We start from the raw sequence: 24,504 nt of genomic DNA, 5'->3' as shown, positions 1-24,504 counted from the left end.
TTTCCCATCCCAAATATACTAATACAACAAAACATTTTATTACTTTTGCCATACTAAGACCAGTAAGACACAACAAAATCCCTTACCCAAATTCTTAATACACTTTATTTATTTATTTATTTATTTATTTATTTATTTATTTATTTAAAGTTTATTTATTTTTGAGAGAGAAAGTGTGAGTGAGGGAGGGGCAGAGAGACACAAGGAGAGAGAGAATACCAAGCAGGCTCCACACTGTCAGCACGGAGCCCCATGTGGGCCTTGAACCCCGTGAGCCACAAAATCATGACCTGAGCTGAAGTCAGACACTGAACTGACTGAGCCACCCAGGTGCCCCTTAAAACACTTTAAGTAGAAAAACTGATTCAGAAGTTTTTAGGAGGAAGGGGAAAGGTGGTACATATAAATGTTTCCCTAGAATTCAAATGAAAATAAGCAAGTGAAAACTTCCTAGGTAGGTGATATCCTCAGTCCACCTTACGCAGAGCATAATATATATATAATATATATAAATAATGTATATATAATATATATATAAATAATATATATATATATTTTGCTTTATTGAGAGTGTTTTAGATCCCATAGGACAAAGTAAATTTAACAAATCAAAAATGTATTTATAAATTTTTTGAAATTCAAAAAAATTTTTTAAAGTAGGCCTCATGCCCATTGTGGAGCCCAGCATAGAGCTTGAACCCATGACCCTGAGATCAAGACCTGAGCTGAGATCAAGAGTCAGCTGCTTAACCGACTGAGCCACTCAGGTGCCACTCCTTTTATATTTACCTGGCTAGTTACCTTTACTGGTATTCTTGATTTCTTCTTGTGGATTTGAGTTATCGTCTAGTGTTGTTTCATTTCATTGTGAAATTTCACTGTCTTTTGTATTACTTGCAGTGCAAGTCTGCTAGTGGCACATTTACTTTTTGCTAGTAACAAATTCAGTTTTTGTTTACCTGGTAATATCTTAATTTCTCCTTAATACTTAAGGGTATTTTTGCTGGGTATAAACTTCTTGTTCTACCATCTTTTACTTTCTACACTTTTAACATGTCATTCCATTGCCTTCTGGCCTCCATGGTGTCTGATGAAGAAATCAAGTATTAATCTTATTGACGATTATACTTACTGTACATGATGAGTCACTTCTTTCTTGTTGCTTCTAAAATTCTCTTTGTTTTTCCTTTTGATGGTTTGACTATAATGCCTCTCATTGTGTATCTCTTGTAGTTTAGTTTATTTGGAGTTCATTGAACTTTTTGGATGGGAGATTAATTTTTTTATTACTATTAAGTTTGGAAAGTTATCAGCCATTTCTTTAAATGTTATTTCTTTCCTTTTCTCAGCTTTCCTTCTGTGACTTTGATCAATGTGCATGTGTTGGTATACTGCATAATATCCCACAGGTCTCTGAGGTTCTGTTCCTTTTTGTTCATTTTTCTTTTCTGTTGACTTGATGATCTCTACTGATCTATCCTTAAGTTTACTGATTCTTTCTGCCTGCTCAAATATGTTTTGAGCCTCTTTAGTGAATTTTCCAGTGAAAATATTTGAATTGTTTTTCTAGTGAATGCAGTTATTGTACTTTTTGCTTCTGTATCTATGTAATTTGTCTGTTTATTGATAGATTGTCCTTATACTTTGCTTTAGTTCTTTAGTCTTGTCTTCCCTTAGTGTTTTGAACATATTTATAGGAACATATGTTACCTTAAAGTCTTGTCTAGTAAGTTTATCAACTGAGCTTGCTCTGGGACAGTTTCCATTGATTGCTTTCTGTTCTGGGGCGGACCATACTTTCTCCTTTGCATGTCTCAAAATTTTGGTTGAAAACTGGACATTTTAATATAATGTAGCAACTCCAGAAAGCAGAACATCCCGCTTCTGCAGCATTTGTTTTTGTTACTGTTTGCTGTAGTATTGTTTCTTCATTTACAGTGATTTTTCTGAACTAATTTTTTTCTGTGTTGCCACTGAAATCTCTCTTTGTCTGTCTTAAGTGTTTAGCTAACCGTTAGACGAAGATTTCCCTAACTGCCTGGAACCAGTAAGTGTCCTAGTCTTTCTTCAGGGGGCTCTGTGTGCAGGCAGTTGACAGCTCTGCCACAGCCTTCACTTTTGTGACTGTTCAAAGTCTCATGGTTAGAGAGACCCTAGGGACTTACTTCTCAGCTCTCTCCTGGGCATGTGCATAGCCTGTGTTTGGGTTTGGTCTTGATTTTCAGGTTTTTCATATTTCTCGGAGCATTTCAAAGGTGATATGAACATCCCATTCCCCCACTTTTTCTATTAAGATTTAGGATATTTCTTGTATGCCTCAGATGTTATCTACTGTTTTTAGCAAGCTGCAAAGTTAAACAGTTTCCTGGAATTGTTTCTGACAGATGCCTCTGGAGTAAAGGTTTTTGTTTTTGTTTTTGTTTTTTTTACACTCGTTAAGATCCAAATAAGCTCAACAACCTTGCAAGTGGGGGGTCTTCCAGGGAACCATCAGACAGGTCAAAAAATTACCAATTTTCTGGGGACGAGGCTTTGAAGGAGATGTAGCCTCCTTTGCTGGCTTTGTAGGCTGCTGGTTTTACTGTAAATCCATGCTGTTAATTTTCAAGTCTGCTGTGGATCTGCTTGGAGAGGCTGGGACTACAGCAGGTTAAAAAGCCACAAAGGTTGGGGCACCTGGTGGCTCAGTTGGTTAAGCATCCGACTCTTGATCTCGGCTCAGGTCATGATCACATGGTGCATGAGATGGAGCCTTGTGTGTCCAGCTCTGTGCTGACAGAGCAGAGCCTGCTTGGGATTCTCGCCCTCCGTCTCTCTGCCCTTCCCCTGCTTGTGCTCTCTGTCTCTGTCTCTCAAAATAAATAAATAAACATTAAAAAAAAAAAGCCACAAAGATTGCTGTTTTTACCAAGATTCAGCAGACCCTTTCCAGAGTACTGAATGCGTTTGGTTAGATTCTAGAGTTTTAAAAAAGTTGATTATGACAATATTTGCCAATTTTCTTACTGGAGAAGAATTGTTGGAGGTCCTTCCTCCACCATTTTCACTGACGTCATTGTGTGTTCTATAAAAAAATTTTTAAAGGTAAAGTGAATTATGGTTTCATGCAGATCTTTCAGTTCATATTCAGAGCTACAGTGTTTTGGCATCTGAATCTGTCTTTTATCCTGTGCTGAAACTTTTGGTTCTCAAAGACAGCATAATTACTCCATTGCTTTATCACGTACTACATTTGCTAATGGTGTTAGAATGATAATACCAACACTACTGTGAACTACTTGGTTACTCATTGTAGCATGAGAATCTTTTGTAGTTCTTTTTGTCCTTAGGATATATTCCACTGGGAATGTTTGGTCAAATTACCGTGTTTTAAAATTCCTTGAAATGATTATCCTTTGTCTGGTTATGTTATCAACTGGCTACACACTAAGACTTACTTGTTTCATTTTTGCTTTTGGCTTTTTAGGGATTGCTTTTTTAACTTGTAATTTTTAAATAGTGTAACATTTAATATATTTACATTTTCCCAAAACTAAATCTACCATCCTATTCCTTCCTTGACCATTTTTTATTTCTAAGGTATTAACTTTTTGTTTAATATATACATACATACATATATATATGTATGTATATATAAAATTTTATATATATATGTATGTATATATAAATCATATTTATATATTATATATTTATTATATATATTATAAATATATAAATGTATATATATTTATATATATATGTACGTATATATAAAATTTTAGAGCGAGTTGAGTGCATGTGCACACGTGCGTTAGCTGGGGAGAGGGACGGGGGAGAGAGAATCTTAAGCAGGCTCCACGCTCAGTGCGGAGCCTGGCGCGGGGCTTAATCCCATGACTCTGGGATCATGACATGAGCCAAAACCAAGAGTTGGACGCTCAACTGACCGAGCCATCCAGGCATCCCTGTAATTTTTTGTTTTAAGAATCAGAGAGATGTACGTACATATGTGCACACATCTGTATCTCTACTATGGCTGTAGTTCTTTTTCTCTGCCTTTTGCTTTGCTTGAGTATTCTAGCAGTCCCTAACACTTTTAGATTTTGGTGTGTTCAGAGAATCATTCTCTGTACTCTCTGCAGTGATAGCTTGCTACTCAAAAAAATCTGATTTCTTCCCATTGCCATTAGAGTGGCCTCTGATGCCCCTCAACATTTGGGCTCCCATAAAAACTTGTCAACCTCATTCTCCATACTTCCCAACTTTTCTTTATCTCATTTTTACTTCAAGACTTACTTCAAATAGCTTTCCTTTCCCTTCTATGAAGTTTTCCCTTATCCTGTAGAGGTAGAGCCAGCTGCTCTTTGTGCTTTCAGAATTGTTTTTCTTTTTAAAATTTAACCCTTTTTTGTTAGTGACAGCTTTACTGATACATAATTTGCATAAAGTGTGAAGTTCTAGTATACTTTCAAATAAAAGTATTTGAAAGTATTCCCCCAAACTTCCATTCCCCCAAAGCATCCCCTTTTCATTCCTTTAGCTCTTTCTTTGGTATTTATCACCACATTTTATATTGGCAATTCTGGTATTTCTTGATTTTTTTTTTTTCTTTTTTTCAGTTTTAGATTTTCCTACATTGGAAGGTAACCTCCCACCTACCTGCTCCATTTGTTCCCATGTTTCTCTTCTCCATGGTGTTTTCGGATTAAGTCAGTGTTTAGATTATGAAGACTATATAAACAAGCTCTACTCACTATAACTTCTCATGTACAGAGGGTTTTTTTTTTCTTTTAAAAAAGAGTTAATCCGCTTTTTGTTGTTTAGTTTTCTGTGTCTCATGTATGTAGCCCCAATATGGTCAAACACATCGGGTAATATTCCAGTCCCTGCTCCCTTCCCCCACCCCCTTTTTAAAAATTAGCCTTCTTCAAAGATTGCACTGGCTGTGTAGACCACAAGGCCTGTTGGACAACTAGCATTCTGGGACTTCTGTCATCCTCATCCTAGGGCTGCAAGAAGCATAAGCCTAGTAGCCAGTGCTTCTGGTAGCCAAAATGGGCAAGTGGACTGTGTGGCCATTCCTCACCCTGATCTGTGCTTGGTGTTTCTGTTTCTGTTCAGCATCTCTAGAGTTAAATATTTGGTCTTTTGTTGTTACGGGGGAGGGACAGTTCCCTAGCAGCCTGGTCTAGAGGAACAGATTTAGGGTCTTTTCAACCCTTTCCACCATTTCTTAGCCTTTTCTAGGATTCTGCTGCTTGAATAGGTTTTTCTGACTTGTTATCTGAAATACTAAAGACCCTTGGCATTTCATTTGCCTTTTGTCTTTCAGAATTTTATTGAGCTGGTTGTCTACTATATTCTTTTCCCGGTCTGGTTATCTTACGCTATAACAAACCACCCCCAAAGCACTATTTTATTATGTTCACAAGATGTGTATGTCAGGAATTTGCAAAAGCACATGTGCACATGAAAGCACATGGAGCTTTGCTCTACATGTTGGGGGCCTCAGCTGTGATGATCCATGGCAAAGGGAGACTCAAACAGCTGGAGTTGCAGGATCTACTTCTAAGATGGCTTCTTCATCAAATGCGTGACACCTTGGCAGGGATGGCTAGCAGGCTGGACTCCCCTATAGCAGTCAACTCAAGGGCCTACGTGTGGGCTTCCCAGGATGGTTGCTTTAGTGTAGTTGGACTTCTTCCATGGCAGCTCAGAGATCCAAGAGTTAGTGTTTAAGAGGATCAGGTGAAAGCTGCATGACCTTTTATGACCTTTACTCAGAAGTCACATGGTGCTATTTCTACCATAATCTATTGGTCAGAACAGCCGCAGGCCCCAACCAGAATCTAGGGGGAGGGGATGGAAACTCCATCTCTTGATGGGGGAGTGGCAATGTCACTGCAGAAAAGCATGTGAGATGGAGGGTAATGGTCAGTGTTGTTGGAAAGTACAATCTGTTATGCTTCTGTTTTTCTTTTTTTAATGTTGTATATTTTGGGGAGGGGTAGGTGGCGGGGGAGAGAGAGAGACAGAGACAGAAATCCCAAGCAGCCTCGGCACTGTCCGCGCAGAACCTGATGTGGGGCTCCATCTCCCAAACGTGAGATCGTGACCTGAGCCAAAATCTTAACTGAGCCACCCAGATGCCCTGCTTCTGTTTGTCTTTAAGGGTAGCTGTCTTTTTTAATTCCTTCACTCTTATTTCAGAGGTGTTGGGAGGGAGCAGCGATAAACTCAGCTGTTCAAATGGTCTTAACTAGAAGTCCTTTGCTTAATTTTTGCTTTTAAGTAAAGTTTGTTTCATTGAAGCATAACACGAACACATTTGAGTTCACGTATCATATAGGCTAGCGGGTTCAGTGAATTATCACAAAGTGAACATACTTTGTAAATGCCATCCCAAATCAGGAAATGGTCTTGTTTTACTAAAATACCATAGTGTAGTAACCTTTTTTCCTCCTTAATGATTGTTTGGTTAAATTGTGTTTAACTTAACTAAAGAAATGGTTCACTTGTGTTTTCTGTACTCTGTTTAAAAAGAGGAAATCTTGAGCTCATATCCATGGTGGCTTAAAAAAGTAGCTATAGTAGAAGCTTTCAGTTGTATTCACATCTGTCCCAGTGGAATGTTTCACTCTCTAATACGACATAGGAATGAAGGTTACTTTTAACTTTTTGGCAAACTTTTTTTTTTTTAATCTTTATTTTTGAGAGAGAGAGAGACAGAGTATGAGTAGGGGAGGAACAGAGAGAGAAGGAGACACAGAATCCGAAGCAGGCTCCAGGCAATAAGCTGTCAGTCAGCACAGAGCCCAACGTGGGGCTCGAACCCACGAACTGCGAGATTATGACCTGAGCCGAAGTCGGATGCTTAACCGACTGAGCCACCCAGGCGCCCCTTGGCAGACTTTTTCAGGGCATTTTTTATCAGAAATTTTTTTCCATCATGACAATGGAAAGAAAGATTTTTTATAACTGGAAAGTTTCATTTCCATGGAACAATACTTTGGGAAAGCAGTGCTTCAGAATGCTAAGGTACATCTTGGAATTATTTAGAATTACAGATCAGTGGAGTCTAAATTAATGAGCTACTGTACAGAGAAGGTTGAGGAGGGTATTTGTGGAAAGAGCTGTTCAGAAGAATATTTATACTGTGTCCGAAAGCCCTCTGAGAACCCAGAGAAGCAGCTTCTTATTACTTCTTTTTTAAAATAGGCACTAACATTCCAGAGCAGTTTTCTTTCCTAATAGCTTTTATCTACTTCTCATTGTCTTTGTCTCCCTACCCCTGCATGTGGATTATAACATTACATTTCTACTTCCTGGAGGTGAATTAATACATGAGTATGGTTAAGAATTCGTTTTACCCAATCCTTGCCACATTATCTGCCCTCATTGTCTTTTAAAGTAAGCTTTTTAACACCTCTGACTAAGCCTTAGTTTCTTCATCTGTAAAGTGGGGATGATAGTACTTCCCTCATAGCTTTGTGTGAATTGAAAGAGGTGAAGTTTTTTTGTTAGTAAGAAGTTTTTAACTGTCGTTAATAATTAACAATCCTAAGAATCAGTTTGGTGGGGCGCCTGGGTGGCGCAGTCGGTTAAGCGTCCGACTTCAGCCAGGTCACGATCTCGCGGTCCGTGAGTTCGAGCCCCGCGTCAGGCTCTGGGCTGATGGCTCGGAGCCTGGAGCCTGTTTCCGATTCTGTGTCTCCCTCTCTCTCTGCCCCTCCCCCGTTCATGCTCTGTCTCTCTCTGTCCCAAAAATAAATACAAAAACGTTGGAAAAAAAAAAAAAATTAAAAAAATAAAAAAAAAAAAGAATCAGTTTGGTGAACAAGAATAGGCTATATTAGGATGATGTGGTGATATATGTTAATGCGGAAGTTCCTTTATGTCCCAGATAGGTTTCAAAGGAAGATTATTGGAAGAGATTTCAGGAAGAGCACTGTATAGAGAGTGAGTTGTGAGAAGGGTGTTTGTTATTTGGAGGAATAGTCCCAAGGGAGTGAATGTGGGTTCTAGGTATACTTAGAGATGTTTGTTTTTCATATTTCCCCCACCCTGGCCTCCAGATTTTTCTACTCACTGGCTTCGAGAAACTAGATATACGCTTTACTAACAAAATGACTAAAGTTCGTGATTTACTTTTAAAATGGAATCAGATCTCATTCAAGGTTTTCTTTTAATAACATTACTTTTTCTTGTTTGCGTTTTGTATGTTGTGTTGAGTGGTTGGAAAAAGTGAGTAAGATTAGCAAAGCCAGCCTGAAACCCAGCATAATACTGGGTACTCCGGTGAGAGTATGAAGTGACAGCATCCTGTGGTCACAAAGAGTGAATAGGGTTTACACTCTCTTCTTGGGTTAATTTTTGACCCATGGTAGTAAACCTCCCTAAGATGTGTCTTTATCCTACTACATGCTTTGTTGACAGAAATATCTGCAGCTTCCTAGGCTTTTTCAGAAACTAGAAAATGCTTTAGTCAGCTCCCACTGTGTGGATGCTTCTTAGGCATTGACCCCAGTTCTGAGTTCATTTATTGCCATGAGTCATCTGGTCAGTATGAAAATTCTGTGCACGGTGGTGATGTGGTGGGTATGTAGAAAGATGGTTATGTACCTTAACTGTCCCTTTTAGAGTGCTAGTCATGAGTTTATGTTGCCGCTTCTCTTTAAATAAACAGCAAAGGAAGGAGCAGAAAATGCAGTTTTGGAAAATGTTAGCCCCGTAGCTAAAAATGATACTGCCTCTGTTCCAGTGTAAGAAAAAGTGACTTTTCTCTAATTCTGAGACCCAACCCAATTTCATTGCTTGTGTTCATCACCCTCTGGTATTCTTTTTTCAACGTTTTTTTTTTTGTTTTTTTTTTTTAATTTATTTTTGGGACAGAGAGAGACAGAGCATGAATGGGGGAGGGGCAGAGAGAGAGGGAGACACAGAATCGGAAACAGGCTCCAGGCTCCGAGCCGTCAGCCCAGAGCCTGACGCGGGGCTCGAACTCACGGACCGCGAGATCGTGACCTGGCTGAAGTCGGACGCTTAACCGACTGCGCCACCCAGGCGCCCCCACCCTCTGGTATTCTACACTGATGTTGGAGATAGAAATGTCTGCTGGCATGAAAACACATTTTTCTCCTAGCAGAGAGGCACAGCTGATCTATTTTGTAATATTTTTGATGCCCCCTCTCCCCCATAAAGGGCTCGGGAATTTTTCATCAACATTTATTTAATGTTCATTGTGGACCAAGCAGGCTAGAAATAGTGAATATCCCATCCTCTGTGGGGAGCAACACTTGTGCTCCTAGGACTATACTGTAATGAGTGCTAATATAGGCACTGTAAGTTGAATGTGGGTTCCATAGTAGTGCTTGAGCAGAGAAAATACGAGAGAAAGTGTTAGTATCAATTCACTTATCAACACTGAACTTTTGTTTTTGTTTTTGTTTTTTAATTAAAATAACTTACCCAGTCCTTTGGCCACCTTCATGTTAAAAAAAAAAAGAAAAAGAATGAAAAAGATAAGGGAAGATGCAGTTTTTCTTGTTAATATATGCTTCCTTAGATTAGATTGCCCCTCCCTGACTGCTGCATACTTTAATAGTACAGTATTTTCTCTGTCTTGGCATATCTCTATTTTAAAATTTTGTCTTCCCTTCTTGATTGCTATTTCTGTGAGGACAGTGTATGTCTTGTTTACTTTTGAATCTGGTGTACCTGCGTAGCACAGTGTCTGCCACATGATACGCATCCAGTAAGGAATTACTGTATTACTTATGATTGGTATTTGAATAACACTATAAATCTTTAAAGCAGTTTGATCCCCCAGTTGGCCAGATACTTAAGAGTTTTCTTAGTATTTCTTGATCATATTTATGACAGCATATTAGAACTGTCTCCTTCTGTGTCCCTGTCCCCCAACACACATGTACTTTGAGAGCATGGATCTTTTATTCCTTTCTACATTTCCTCAGTCTGCCATAATGTCTGTGTAGTTAATGTTCAAATTGAGGTTAAATTTTTTTCGTGAAAATAGGATTGTTATATTTTGGTCTATTTCTGAAGTGAACTGTTTGGTTTGTATCAGTTGACCTTTTCTTGCCAGATGGAAAAGAAACCATATTGGTAATGTAGGTAGGCTTTATTTATCTTACACTTATGTGAGATAGGTAGAACAGTTGGTATTCTTACTTTACACGGGTGGCAACTGGGGCCCAGAGGGTTTTAGGTGGCTTCAGTAAGATCCTCCAGTTACTAAATAGTGAAACTGGGGCTTAAACCCAGGCTTGTTAAGTACTTGAGTTTTAATTTGAACCTGAGTTTTAAAAGTTTTTAGTTTACTTAGTAATATCTAGGTAATTCAAAGTTTTATGTTATTGCAATGTTCAAAATTAACGTTTGCCCTTAAAGTTGTATATTAGAGATTAAAGTGTGGAGTAGTAATGTCTATATTAGAGTGCCTTTGGGTAACCTGAAGTACAACTGGACATATTCTTGAGTGAATATAATAGCTTTTCCTGTATGGGTTTATGGTGCTAGGGTGAATGTAATGCAGAAAAAAATTTTGCAGAGATTGTTGGCTTGGTTTATTTTTATTTGAAGTGTTACTGAAGTTTGTTCAGACGTCTCTGAGTAAATTCCTAATGCACGCGTATCTTCGCCACAACTAAAAAACAGATTCTACTTATGAATTATATGTATAAATAATCAATCTAAAGCCAATAACAAAAGTTAACACTAATGCAGTGGGTGATGTTTTGTCAAAATAAATCACTTGGCTGATGTTAGGGTTATGACCTCTCAAGTTCTTTTGGTACACCTGTGCTACCATGTGCTGCATGACTTCATTCTCCTGCAGTTTTTCTCTATTGGAACTTGTATGAGACCCTTTTAGATTTTGTACACTGTCTCGTTTGGTCTTCACTTTGGGAGAATGAATAGTTTGCTACTAAAAGTAGCATTGCTTGGCATCAGTATAGTCATGAAGGTAAATGTGGCCCTTAGCATTGCGTGTCAGTATTTGAACTTGGGTCATCGGTGTAATTGAGAATGTCTTATCAGGTGTTTCTAAATTCTAGAAGTTAAAAAATGCAGTTACAATGTACCCATTAGGATTTCTAGGATACCAGAGAATACATATGGACCCCAGTTTGAAAGACACTGATTTATATGGTAGTATATAAATCAAATCTCATTTTGTGTTAGTATAGCTACAGTTTTTTTAATGTATCTGAAGAATTAATCGTTTTGAAGTAAAAAGCTAGAACAATTATAAAGAAATAACAGTTGAAAGGTATCATAGAATCCTGAGTTAGCCATTTAAATTTTACTTACATACTGGGAGAAAAGGCAGTTATTTTTGGTGGAGGTGAGAGGGGAGGTGGCATTTTGCAAATATGTATGGTTCATGATTTTTGCCATAAAGTAATTTTCACTAAAGCTAGAGAGATATGTCTTGAGTAGTACAAATAAATGCTCTGACAGATCATAAAAAGGAGAAATCACTTTGGGCCAGGAGAATTGAAGTTTTTCTAGGTGTAGTGTAATTTTTCTTAATAGACTTCATTTTTTAGAACAGTTTTAGAAAAACTGAGAAGATAGTACGGAGAGTTCCTGCACTGTTTCCCTTATTGATATCTGACATTAGTATAATATTAGTGAACAGATATTGATATGTCATTATTAGCTTAAAGTCCATTGTTTGTTTATTTTGGTTTCCCTAGATTTTCCCTAATGCCCTTTTCTGGTTGCAGGATCTCATCTAGCACACTACCTTACACTTCGTAGCCATGTGTTCTCTAGGCTCCTCTCGGCTGTGATGTTTTCTCAGACTTTCTCGTTTTTGATGACTTTAGTTTTGAGAAGTACACACACACACACACGCACATTTTTAAGTTTATTTATTTTGAGAGGGGGCGAGGCAGAGGGAGAGAGGGAGAGGGAGAGAGAATCCCAAGCAGGCTCTGCATGTCCATGCAGAGCCCAATGTGGGGCTCGAACACAAACCATGAGACCTGAGCTGAAATCAGGAGTCGGACGTTTAACCAACTGAGCTACCCAGGCACCCTGTGGTCAGGTATATTATAGGATGTACTTCTATTGGTATATGTCTGATGCTCTTTTCATGATTATACTGGGGTTATGGGTTTTTCAGAGGAAGATCACAGAAGTAAAGTGCCATTTTGATCACTACATATCAAAAGTTTTACCCCCCCCCCCCCCAGGTTAGAGTACATAAATTATTTGGGAATCTCCTCCATGGGAGATTGGTCTCTTCATTTGTTAAAGTGTTGCTTTATTTAACTCCATTCCACAGATTTTGGTATATTGTGTTTTCATTTACATTCATGTAAAAATATTTTCAAATTTGCCTTTTGATTTCTGCTTTGACCCGTGGATTTCTGAAGAAGTGTATTTCAGGGATTAGTATCTAGATATTTGGAGATTTCCCAAGTACTTTATTGATTTAATTCTGGTTTGGTCAGAGAACATATTTTGTATGTATGATTTGAATACTTTCAAAAAACTTTTTTTAAGTTTTTAATTTATTATTTAGTTTTGATAAAGACCAAAAGAGTGCAAGGATGGGAAGGGCAAAGAGAGAGGGAGGATCTCAAGCAGACTCTGCGCTGTCAGCGCGGAGCCTGACATGGGGCTTGAACTCAATGAAACTGTGAGATCATTACCTGAGCTGAAATCAAGAGTCAGATGCTTAATCGACTGAGCCACTCAGGTGCCCCAATACATTCACAATTTTTAAACATTGTTTTATGGTTTAGAATATGGTCTATGTTGCTGAGTGGTCTCTGTGCACTTGAAAAGAATGTTTATTCTGTGGCAAAAATATATATTAGATCAATTTGGTTGATTGTATTTCTCGAGTCTTTTCTATCCTAGTAATTATAAGTCTACTTCTATCAGGCATTGAAAGAGGGTTGTTGAAATCTTTGATTATAATTGTAGTTTTGTCTTTTTTTCTTTTTCAGTTCTGTCATCTTTGGTTAATATATTTTGAAGCTCTTTTATTAAGTGGATAAATATTTAGGATTGTTATAGCCTCCTGATGGATTGATTCTTTTATTGTTGCAAAATGACCTCTTTATTCCTGGTCTCACAGTTTTTGCTCTGAAATCCACTTTAATTTTAATATTGAAGCTCTGGTGTTCTTTTGATTAGCGTTAGCATGGTGTATCTTTTTCCCATCTTTTTAGTTTTAACCTATCTGTGCCTTTATATTTAATTTTTTTTAATGTTTATTTATATTTGAGAGGGAGAGCACAAGCCAGGGAGGGGCAGAGAAAGATGGAGACAGAATCTGAAGCAGGCTGCAGGCTCCGAGCCGTCAGCACAGACCCCAGCGTGGGGCTCGAACTCACCAGCTGCCAGATCACGATCTGAGCTGAAGTTGGATGCTCAACTGACTGAACCACTCAGGCACCCTGTTTTGTTTCTTTCTTTCTTTTGCTTTTTTTTTTTTTTCAATTTTTTTTTGTGCCTTTATATTAAAAGAAAATTTCTTATAGATAGCATGTAGTTGGGTCTTGCTTTTATATGCAGCTGATGATTTCTGCCTTTTAAAAATTTTTTTTTCTCAAATTTTAAATTTTGAAATAATAGCTTTATAGGAAGTTACAAAGAAATATACAAGGGGGTCCTGTGTGTACCCATCACCCAACATCCCCCAATGTTAACATCTTGCTTAACTATAAGTACCACTTGAGGAAATTGACAATGAAAGGAAAATTGACAGGGAATTGGTGATAGTATAATATGTAGAGCTTATTCACATTTCACCAGATATATATGTACTTGTGTGTTTGTGTGTGTGCGTGCGTGTGTGTAGCTCTGCAATTTAATCATGTGTTCTGTGTAACCACAACCAAGATACTTAAATCCATTATGAAGACAAGGCTCCCTTGTGCTACCTCTATAACTACACCAGCTTCTTCCATCCCAAATTCCTGGGAATCATTAATTTGTTCTCCATCTCTGTAATTGTTATTTCCTGAGTGTTTTATAAATGGAATCATGTAGTATGCATCCTTTTGAGATTGGTTTAATTTGTTTGCAGTTCATCCAGATAGTTGTGTATATTATTAGTCTGTTCCTTTTTATTCTAAGTAGTATTCCATGATTTGGATATACCACAATTTGTTTAACCATTCACTTCTAGAAGAACATTGGTTAGTTTCCAGCTTTTAGCCAATAAACTGCTCTGAACATCTGCATGCCCATTTCTGCATGAAAATAAATGTTCATTTCTCTGAGATAAATATCCAACAGTGTAATTGCTGGGTTGTATGGTGAGTCTTTTTTAGATTTTAAAGGGACAGCCAAACTTTTCTAGAGTGTCTATGCCAATTTACATTCCTACCAGCTATGTATGAGTGATCCAATTTCTGTGCATCCTCTCCAGCACTGGGTGTTCTCACTATCGTTTTAGTCATTTTGATAGGTGTGTATAGTGATAACTCATTGTGGTTTGAGTTTGCATTTCTCTCATAGTGAATGAAGTTGACTATTTTTTCATGTACTTATTTGCCATCTGTAGATTCTCTTTGGTAAAGTGTCTTTTCCTGTCTTTTGTCCATTTTCTCATTTGAGTGAATTTTTTTAGGGGGGAGAGGCAGAAGGAGAGGGAGAGAGAATCTTAAGCAGGCTCCATGCCCAGCATGGAGCCCCGATTGTGGGGCTTGATCTCAGTGACTGTGAGATCATGACCTGAGCTGAAATCCAAGAGTTGGACGCTTAACTGACTGAGCCACCCCAGGCGCCCCTAAATGGAGTAATTACTAAATGTTGACTTTTGAAAGTTCTTTATATATTCTAGATACAAATCTGCTGCTGCATGTGGATCAGATCATCTGTTGATGTCTTAGTTGAGGAGCACAAGTTGGGTTGGCTTTGGACTTTACTGTTGTTGCCTCTGGCGATGGATCAGGCTCCCTGCTGTGTGATTATAGTGGGGAAGGAGAGGCCTAGAGTGGACTGGGGCTTTCTACCTACTGCTAAGGTTGGATTGGTCTGCTTACTTTTGCATTGGTTGTGGTTTCTTTCCTTCCTTCCTACTCTGCTTTCTTTTCATGTCTGTTGGTTGTAGGTGGCAGGTTTCTCTAGTGTCCAGTCCATGGTATAGGGGACATAAAATGAAAACCCGGGGACTCACTGTGATGCCTTTCTTCAAGTCCTGAGATCCCTGCCTTTGAGCTTTCTTTTATTACTGTCTGTTGAATATGTTTTCAGGTATTTGTGTTTGTAGGGGAGTAGTAAGCAAAGTTTATGCCCTTTTGTTCTGTAACTGGCAAGCTGATCCCTGTCTTTAATTGGGGTGTCTTGACCATTTGCATTTCGTGTGATTACTGTTATGTTTAGATTTGGTCTGTCATCTTGTGTGTTTTCTATTCTATGTTTTTTGTTCTCTTTTTCCTACTGTGTTTCTACCTTTCATAGGACTAGTGGAGTAGTTTTCATGAGTTTTTTTAAAAAACTTTTTTGCCTACTTTATTTTAAACTATTAGGTATCCTACTTGTTCAAATTAAAAAATTTTTTTTCCCCAATGTTTATTTATTTTTGAGAGAGAGAGAGAAAGCGCGCGTGTGAGAGTGAGCATGAGTGGGGAGGGGCAGAGAGAGGGAGACACAGAATCTGAAGAGGCTCCAGACTCTGAGCTGTCAGCACAGAGCCTGATGCAGGGCTTGAACCCTCAGATGGCGACATGACCAGAGAGGAAGTTGGATACTTAACCTACTGAACCATCCAGGTGCCCCTGTTCAAAATTTTTTTTAAGTAGTTACTTTAGGATTTATAGTATACATGTTTCATTATCACAGTCCACTTTCAAGTAACGCTACCTTTTCTTAGATACTGTAAGAAACTTACTATAGTACATTACTATTTTACTTCTTCTGGACTTTGTCATTCATTTTACTTCTACATTTGTTATCAATTCCACAGTAAGTTATTATTTTTGCTTTAAGCAATTATCATTTAAGGATATTTATTTAACGTTTATTTCTTTTTGAGAGAGAGAGAGAGCGCAGAGAGAGAAAGCATGAGCCAGTGAGCAGGGGTTGGGCAGAGAGAGGGAGACACAGAATTTGAAGCAGGCTCCAGGCTCTGAGCTGTCAGCACAGAGCCCGACGCAGGGCTCAAACTCCCGAAACATGAGATCATGACTTGAGACAAAGTCGGACGCTTAACCGACTGAGCCACTGAAGTGCCCCTAGGAGATTTAAATAAATATGAAAAAGTTATATTTACATGTTTACGATTTCTGTTGTTCCTTCATTTGTATAGAGCTAGATTTTTATCTTGTGTTACTTTCCTACTGCCTGAAGGACTTTTAACATTTCTTGTAGCGCAGATTTGCTGGTAATTAATTCTTTCAGCCTTTGTCTGTCTGCAAAAGTTTATATTTCACCTTTATTTTTGAAAGATATTTTGGTTTGGTATAGAATTCCAGATTGGCTTTTTTTCTTTCAGTGTTTTATAAAGATGTTGCTCTGCTGTTCTCTACCTTACATTGTTTTTGAGATGAAGCTTACTGTCATTCTTATCTTTTTCTTCTACAGGAAGAGAGGCATCCCTGCTCCCCCTCTCTTGGCTGTTTTTAAGATTTTATTGCTGGTGTTAAGCAACCTGGTTAGGTCTTAACTGTGTGTGTGTGTGTGTGTGTGTGTGTGTCGCGCGTGCGCGCACATGTGTATGTATGTTTACACCATTTCTTGTGCTTGAGGTTTGTTGAGCTCCTTGGACATGTAGGTTTATAGTTTTCATCAAATTTAGGAAGTTTTCTACTCTTCTGTCTTCATACAGTTTTCTGTTTCCTCTCCTAACTGCATTCCAATTACGTGTATATCAGGCTTGAAGTTAACTGGTTTTTTTCTCCTGCAGAATTTAATCTGCTCTTAATTGCATTCAGTATGTTTTTTACGTTACACATTGTAATTTTCACTTGTCTTTTTTTATATCTTCTCTGTTTTTCCTTAACATGTTCATGATTTTCTCTACTTTCTTGAACTTACGAAATACAGTTTTAATGCTGTAACTTGTATAACTCTTGATTAATTTTTCATTTGAATGGCTTTCTCTTTATGGGTCATAGTTTCTCGATTGTGTCCATGCCTGGTAACTTTTGATTGGATGCTAGACAGTGTGAACTTTATCTTATTGGTTTCTGGATAGAACTATTTTCTTTTAAAATATTTTTGAACTTTGTTTTGGGATGAAATTAAGCTAATTAGAAATAGTTTGGTCATTTTGAGGCTTGCTTTTTTAAAGGTTGCTCTCTTCTCCCTTAACAGTCTTGGGCTACTTTTGCCCCCCCTACTGAGCTACTGTATCTTTCTGGGGATTCTTCTGGATGCTCCTGGTATTATGAAGTTTTTCCACTCTGACTTGTGGGAATAGCAACTCTTTTTGGCACTGTTTGAGTTAGGTGGATTTTTCCACTTGTTTATTTCAGGTGGTTCTTTACCTTCATGCACTCATTGTTACTCATCTGAGGACTGAAGGAGGAGATGGGCTGTGTAAGTCTCAGGAGTGCTCTGTCTACAGCTCTCTCCCCTCTCATTTCCTGCTTCTTTTTGTGTCTGAGGGACTGCACTTTACCTGCATTCCCCTACCTTTGACATTGCATGACAACTCCTTCCAGGTGGGAAGCTGAGGGCAGTCATAGGGGTTACCTCATTTGTTTCTTCTCTCTCAGGGACCACTGCCCTTATTGCTTGTTGTCCAGTGTCTAAAAACATTGTTTCGTATATTTTTCTTGGTTTATTAGTTAATGTGGTGGCAGGGTAAATCTGGTCATTTTATTCCATTTTTGCTAGCAGCAGAAATCCTAAATAAATTTGTAGTTGTGATTTTGTGTTTATTTTAAATCTGCTTCTGTATAATACTTCTTGATGAAGAATAATTCTTAATTTACCTTTATCCCAGGAATGTCCTATAGACTTTTTGTTTTAAATATGGGTGCTATGTAAGATATATGGAGTAACGTACCATGAAAGGGAGTAAGGAATGATGTAGGAGTGAAAGAAAAGATTTAGGTCAGGTACCATATATAATCAGTATCCTCAGCGCAAATACAAATATTTCTAGTTTTGAGGCCATACATTTATTTATAGTTAATGCATGCTTTAGTCCAGGGCTTTCCACCTCCATTACATGGAACAGTGTTGTCCCAATAGGTTTTAATTGCTTTCACAACAAAAAGGTTCTGTGGACCATATGCAGTAAGGATGTTCTAGAGTAAATAAAGTTTGTCTCTCTTTTAGCATTTTTCAAAACCAGTAATACTAATGAATTCTCTGACTCACCAGTGAACCAATGTAGACTTAATGACAGGACTTTAGTGATCCACTTCTGAATGTCTTCAGAGATGCGTCATTATTAAATGATCAAGGATGTTGTCATAATGTCTAAATAAGATGTATTTAATCTTCATGGGGTATTTAAGTGCATTCAAGGATTCATATTTTTAGTAAGTCTGCTGATTACTTTTGATGTGTATTTATTTAGATGGTTTTCAGTATTTTGCTGGTACAAACAATCTTGTATATATGTTATTTTATACAATGTGTGTGTTTATTTGTAGGAATAATTCTTAGAATTGCTCTGGTAAAAGAGGGTGGATAATACACGCATGCACACACATACACTAGCAATATGCACATACGTACATACGCATGCATTTGTATTTTTGATAGATACATTTTTTTCTGCATTGAAATTTGTCAGTTTGTACTCAGACCACTTTGTAAGCCTGTATTAAGGGAAATTTGATGAACATTCCCTAGTTACTTCTTCCCAACCTAACATGTTTTTAGTTAGTCTAGAATAGTGATTAAGCATATGGACTCTGGAGGCAGCCTCTCTGGTTGTAATCCTGACTTTGCCATTTGTTAGCAGTTTGACCATGGTTAGATCATTATATTTGTTTTCCTATCAGTAAAATGGGAGAACAACAGTACCTTGATCAAGGGCTGCTGTAATTAAACGAATTAATATATAAATAGCACTTAGTGTCTAGCTCATAACAGAAGCTATATTATTGAATATTGAACCTCATGAAAGAGGCTGCCCCCTGCCCCATGGTTTACTGGCCATTAGTTTCTTTTTCTGTGATTTGCAATTAACCTTTTCTTTAAAATTTAACACGGTATTATACACATAAAATTACAATAAAATTTCAGGGCATCTGGGTGGCTCATTCGGTTAAGCTTCTGACTCAGCTCAGGTCCTGATCTCGCAGTTCATGAATTAGAACCCCGCTTTGGGCTCTGCACTGACAGTACCTGCTTGGGATTCTCTCTCTCCCTCTCTCTCTGCTCCTGTCCTGCTTATTCTCTATCTCTCTCTCTCAGAATTAATAAACTTAAAAAACGAAAACTTAAAAATTTTTCTTAAAAATTGTATCCCCTAGCTCCCTCTATTTTCTTTTCCTAAGTTTTACCTCTTCTGATCATATTTACCTTCATGACTGTAAGTGATATGCTTGGGTTGTCTTGATTTTTCCAGGTTTAAGCATTTTTTATTTTCCACTACGGAAGGTGAAGATTTATCTTTCTTTTTTTCTCAGTGTCCTACTGTACTCTTTATACTTGTATTATTAACCTCAGTATTTGATGTTTGATTTGTGACTGTGTAAACTCTAGTAATGGCTGGGTCATGTAATTATGTTTCTCTGCAGTACTTTCTCATGAATTTAATAATTTTATTTCTGATTATTTTTCTGTGTGCTTATCACTGATTTGCTGTCACCCTCTGATTCTTCATCAGTTGTCTAAATCATTTTCTCAGGATGTCAAGATGTGTGAAGAACTTGGTCAGTTTTTATTTTACTAAGGATACCTCTTCTGTAAGCCTTCTAACTTGCTCCAGTCTGGACTGGTTTTTCCATTGCATATATTAACACCATCTTACGGAAAAAAGCTCCTCAGTATTTAATGTTTTGACACTTGCTTTTTAACAGTCATATGTCTTGGACATTTTTCCATGTCAGTCCTTCAAGCCTTCCTGTATTTAAAAGTGGCTGTTTGGACTCTCAACAATAGCCAAAATGTGGAAAGAGCCTAAATGTCCATCAGCTGATGAATGGATAAAGAAATTGTGGCTTATATACACAATGGAGTACTACGTGGCAATGAGAAAGAATGAAATATGGCCCTTTGTAGCCACGTGGATGGAACTGGAGAGTGTGATGCTAAGTGAAATAAGCCATACAGAGAAAGACAGATACCATATGTTTTCACTCTTATGTGGATCCTGAGAAAGTTAACAGAAACCAATGGGGGAGGGGAAGAAAAAAAGAAAAGAGGTTAGAGTGGGAGAGAGCCAAAGCATAAGAGACTCTTAAAAACTGAGAACAAACTGAGGGTTGATGGGGGGGTGGGAGGGAGGGGAGGGTAGGTGATGGGTATTGAAGAGGGCATCTTTTAGGATGAGCACTGGGTGTTGTATGGAAACCAATTTGACAATATATTTCATATATTAAAAAAATAAATAAATAAAAGTGGCTGTTTGGTATCTCCAGTGTAGCTGTACTGTAATTTAATTAATTCCGTATTGATGAGAATTTGTGTTTCTGGTTTTGTAGTGAACATCTTTGTGTGTGTGTGTGTGTGTGTGTGTGTGTATACACACATATATATTTAATGTTTATTTTTGAGAGATAGAGACGAGTGCGAGTGTGGAAGGGGCAGACACACACACACACACACACACACACACACACAGAATCCAAAGTAGGCTCCAGGCTCCGAGCTGTCAGCATAGAGCCCAATTCTGGGCTCGAACTCACAGACTGTGAGATCATGACCTGAAGTGAAGTCGGACGCTTAACCGACTGAGCCACCCAGGCGTCCCCTTTGTATATATTTTTATACAGTTGTGCATAGGGTAAATATCTAGATGTGCAAAATTGCTGGGTCAAGTGGAAAACATTTAAAATGTCTCAGAAAAGATTGCTTACATTTGAAGTGTCTTCAGCGTCTTTTTAAAATAGCCCAAGGGCGCCTGGGTGGCTCAGTCAGTTAGTTAAGCCTCTGACTTGGGCTCAGTTCATGATCTCAGGGTTCATGGGTTCAAGCCCCGTGTCGAGCTCTCTGCTGTCAGCACAGAGTCCACTTCGGATCCTCTTGTTCCTCCCCGCCCCCCCACCTCGCATTTCCCCCACCGGTGTGCATGCTCTCTCTCTCTCTCTCTCTCTCAAAAATAAATAAACATTAAAAAAAGTTTTTTTTTAATAGCCTAGATAGGGGCGCCTGGGTGGCTCAGTTGGTTAAGCGCCCAACTCTCAATTTTGGCTCAGGTCATGATCTCATGGTTTGTAGGTTTAAGCCCTGTGTCAGGCTCTGTGCTGATAGCATGGAGCCTGTGTGAGATTCTCTGTCCCTCTCTCTTTGCGCCCCCCCCCCCCAATAAATGAACATTAAAAAAAATAGCCTAGATAATACTGAGCTTAACTTTTTTCCCTGTCTTATTGGTAAAAAGCGTATTTCAGAGTTTAAACTGAATATTTCACTATTAATGAGATTCAATATATTTTCCCTATGTTTATTGTCTAGTAATTCCTCTTTGGTCCATTCATGCCCTTTGCTCAGGATTTTCTTTTCAGCTTCTTGTCTTTGTTGGGGGAGGGGGTTTGTAAGAGAAGTTTTTATGATTTAAATCTCTGATCAAGCAGGAATATTTTGTAAATACGTACATTGAGGTTTGGAGAAACCGTTGATATCACCCAGCATGAACACCACAGAAAGGTAGAGCTTTGTGATTTAAAATTTATTGCATTTCTGGGGGTAGATGAACCAAATAACAGTAACCAGTTCCAGCTCTGCTCAACCTAGAGTCCTGATAGTGGATGGAGGAGGAAGTAGATGCTTATCAAACTTAAATATCTCCCAGGAATGTCAGTTTTACTTAGGACTTTGGGGCTAGACAACGAGTTTTTATGTTAAAATAACTTAGGGAAACAACCTAAAATTTATATGAACTTTAAGGTTAGGACGTGAGACTTCAGAAATAATTTATGTATGTAATGTTTATATCTCTAAGATCCCTAAATTTCTCAGCTGTTAAGTGTACTTTAGGAGAAAAATGTGAGGATACAGGTGCTCATGGAATTTTTTTTTAAGTTTATTTATTTTGAGAGACAGAGCAAGCAAGAAGGGGTGGGCAGAGAGGAGAGAGATCGTTCCAAGCAGGCTCTGGGGCTCGAACTCAAGAACCGTGAGATCATGACCTAAGCCTCGATCAAGAGTCACACACTCAACGGACTGAGCCACTCAGGTGCCCCAAATGCTTATGGAATTTAACAGTGGTCACTGTGCACTGGAACATAATAAAACAGCATTTAAAAAAATGTTTTTACCGTGATCCATCATGATGGATTTTACATTGCAGTTCAGCATCTATGCACAGTCCTATAATAAACACAAATTTTATGAAATGTTTATTTTTACAACTTATGACCCATTCTAATATTTATTTCATAAAAAAAAATCTGATCTTAATCTACTTAGTTGATTTCCATTTGGTTGTGGCTTGCAGTCTGAAACTGCTTAGTGTGTTACTTGTTATCTTATTTGAAGTCATCCTGAGGTGCTGTGGAGTTCAGCCTGGTCTTGTTCAGCTGCTCATTACCTGTGTGACCTCAGGTAGGTCACTTCGTCTCTCAGTGACACACTTTCCTCAAACAAGGGGATACTAGAAGCTGTACTCTCTCATAGGGTGGTTGTGAAGTTTAGATGAGAGAATGTAGGCACACCCAGGCATATACAGCTGTCAATGGTGAACTGCTGTTGTAAATTCCAGAATGGAAGGATTTAAACTCAGGAGTACGCCTCCCTTGCCGCATCTCCTTTCAAAGAAAAAAAAAAAAAGTCCCGCTGAGTTTTTATTAAAATTTATAGTAAAGTAACCTTAAACATTTATTATTGGAAGAAAAGAACAAGTATTTCAAAGTATTCAGTTACTGAAAAGAGAATCTGAGGCTTGTTGAATTCCCTTTATCTATGTTCCCCCTTTCTTAGTTTCCTCATTTTTGTCCTCTAAGTCTGAAGAAGAAAATGAAACATACCTTCAGACTAACCCCCAGATAACTATTGACATTAAAATAAAAAGGTAGTGTATGCATATGTGTAGACAATGCAAATAGTGAGGAAAGCAATAATGTAATACAAACTAAAAGCTTTCCCCTGTCCCTCTACTGTTACCAGTTTCTATTTATCTTTGTCCTGGTGCTTCTGTACATGTTTGTGGTTGTATTTGCTTTTTCAAAAATGTATGCAGTGTTCAATAACTTGCCTTTTAAAATGGCTTCAGAGGCTTTGTCAGTATCAAAAATATATTACTGTTTCATTCTTTTCAGCCATTCTAGAATGCTTAACTAGAGTGGAGGTGCTGGAATTATTTAATCAGTCCACTGATTGTTGGATTGTTCTATGGTTGGATATTTGTTTCCAGTTTTTTCTTAATTTTTTTTTTTGGTGGGGGGTGGGTGGAAATACCAAATCAGAAAAGCTGAAAGGATAGTGCAATCAGTATCTGTAATTTCCTTCACTTAGATTCACCAGTTGTTAACATTTTGCCACATTTGTGTGTGTGCTATTTTTCTTCATGTTTTACTGAATCACTTGAAAGTTACCTGAATACTCCAGCATGGATTTCCTAAGAACAAGTGCATTGCCCAAAATATCCACAGTATAGTTCTCACTTTTGGGAAATTTAATGTTCATAATACTGTTATTTAATTAATATATAGCCTATATTAAAATTTTCTCATTTTTCCCGTAGTGTCCCATAGTTGATATTTTTAAAATCCAGATCGCGTTTTGTATTATGTGTCTTGTCGCTTTAATCTCCTTTATAGTTCCCCAGCCTTTTTTAAAAGTCTGTTTCTTTGCATGTCTCATAAATTTTTGTTGAGAATTGTACATTTTCAGTAATAACATTGTAGCAACTCTGGATTCTGACCCCTGTCAACCTCCAAGATCAGTTGCTGTTTATTTGTTTAGTGACTTGCCTAGATTAATTCTATGATCTCTTTTGTCTGTAGTGTATGACCATTGAGGTCTGTGCTCAGTTGTTCTTTTCCTTAGTTTTTGGTTTTATTTTTTTAAGTTTGGCTTCCTAGAAGTCACCTCTGGGTCAAGTATAGTTTAATGATCACCAGTGATAAATAAGAAGTTGTGTTTAAACACCTTGGTCCAATAAGGTATCCTTTACTTGAAATGTCTGTGTGTCTGTTGGGACCACATTCAGAGATCAGATTTCAAGTTCATACCCTCTGCTTGAGCGAAGGTCTGGGTGGACAGCTAGAGATCTCTCTTCTCTCTCCTGAATGTCTGTACAGCTTTCCAAATTCCCAGGAATATGTGGGAGCTTATCAAGGTCTACTATGGCTGTCTCATTCCTCAGGTCACCCAGTAAAATTTCTGGCTGATTTTATGATTGCCCCTACCAGTATTGCACCTTCAGCTTCAGACAGCTGTGATGTTGGCTTTCCTCCCCTCAGTTGTTCAGCA

At 38.0% G+C, this 24,504-nt stretch overlaps 1 protein-coding gene across 1 annotated transcript in view; it reads left to right on the top strand.

Moving 5' to 3' along the window:
* The window catches only part of KDM6A (lysine demethylase 6A), a 204,317-nt gene that overhangs the window by 21,578 nt on the left and 158,235 nt on the right, over positions 1-24,504 (top strand). Inside the window, exons 5-6 of the mRNA XM_053891683.1 lie at positions 296-351; positions 1,105-1,133. Of these exons, the coding sequence (XP_053747658.1) occupies positions 296-351; positions 1,105-1,133 (85 nt within the window). The remainder of the gene's footprint in view (positions 1-295; positions 352-1,104; positions 1,134-24,504) is intronic.

The sequence above is a fragment of the Panthera pardus genome, unplaced genomic scaffold (assembly GCF_024362965.1).
Source record: "Panthera pardus isolate Hobbes unplaced genomic scaffold, ASM2436296v1 HiC_scaffold_27, whole genome shotgun sequence".
Classification (NCBI taxonomy): Eukaryota; Metazoa; Chordata; class Mammalia; order Carnivora; family Felidae; genus Panthera; species Panthera pardus.
Note: the sequence above shows the minus strand (reverse complement) of the source record. Positions and strands in the feature narration are given on the sequence as shown.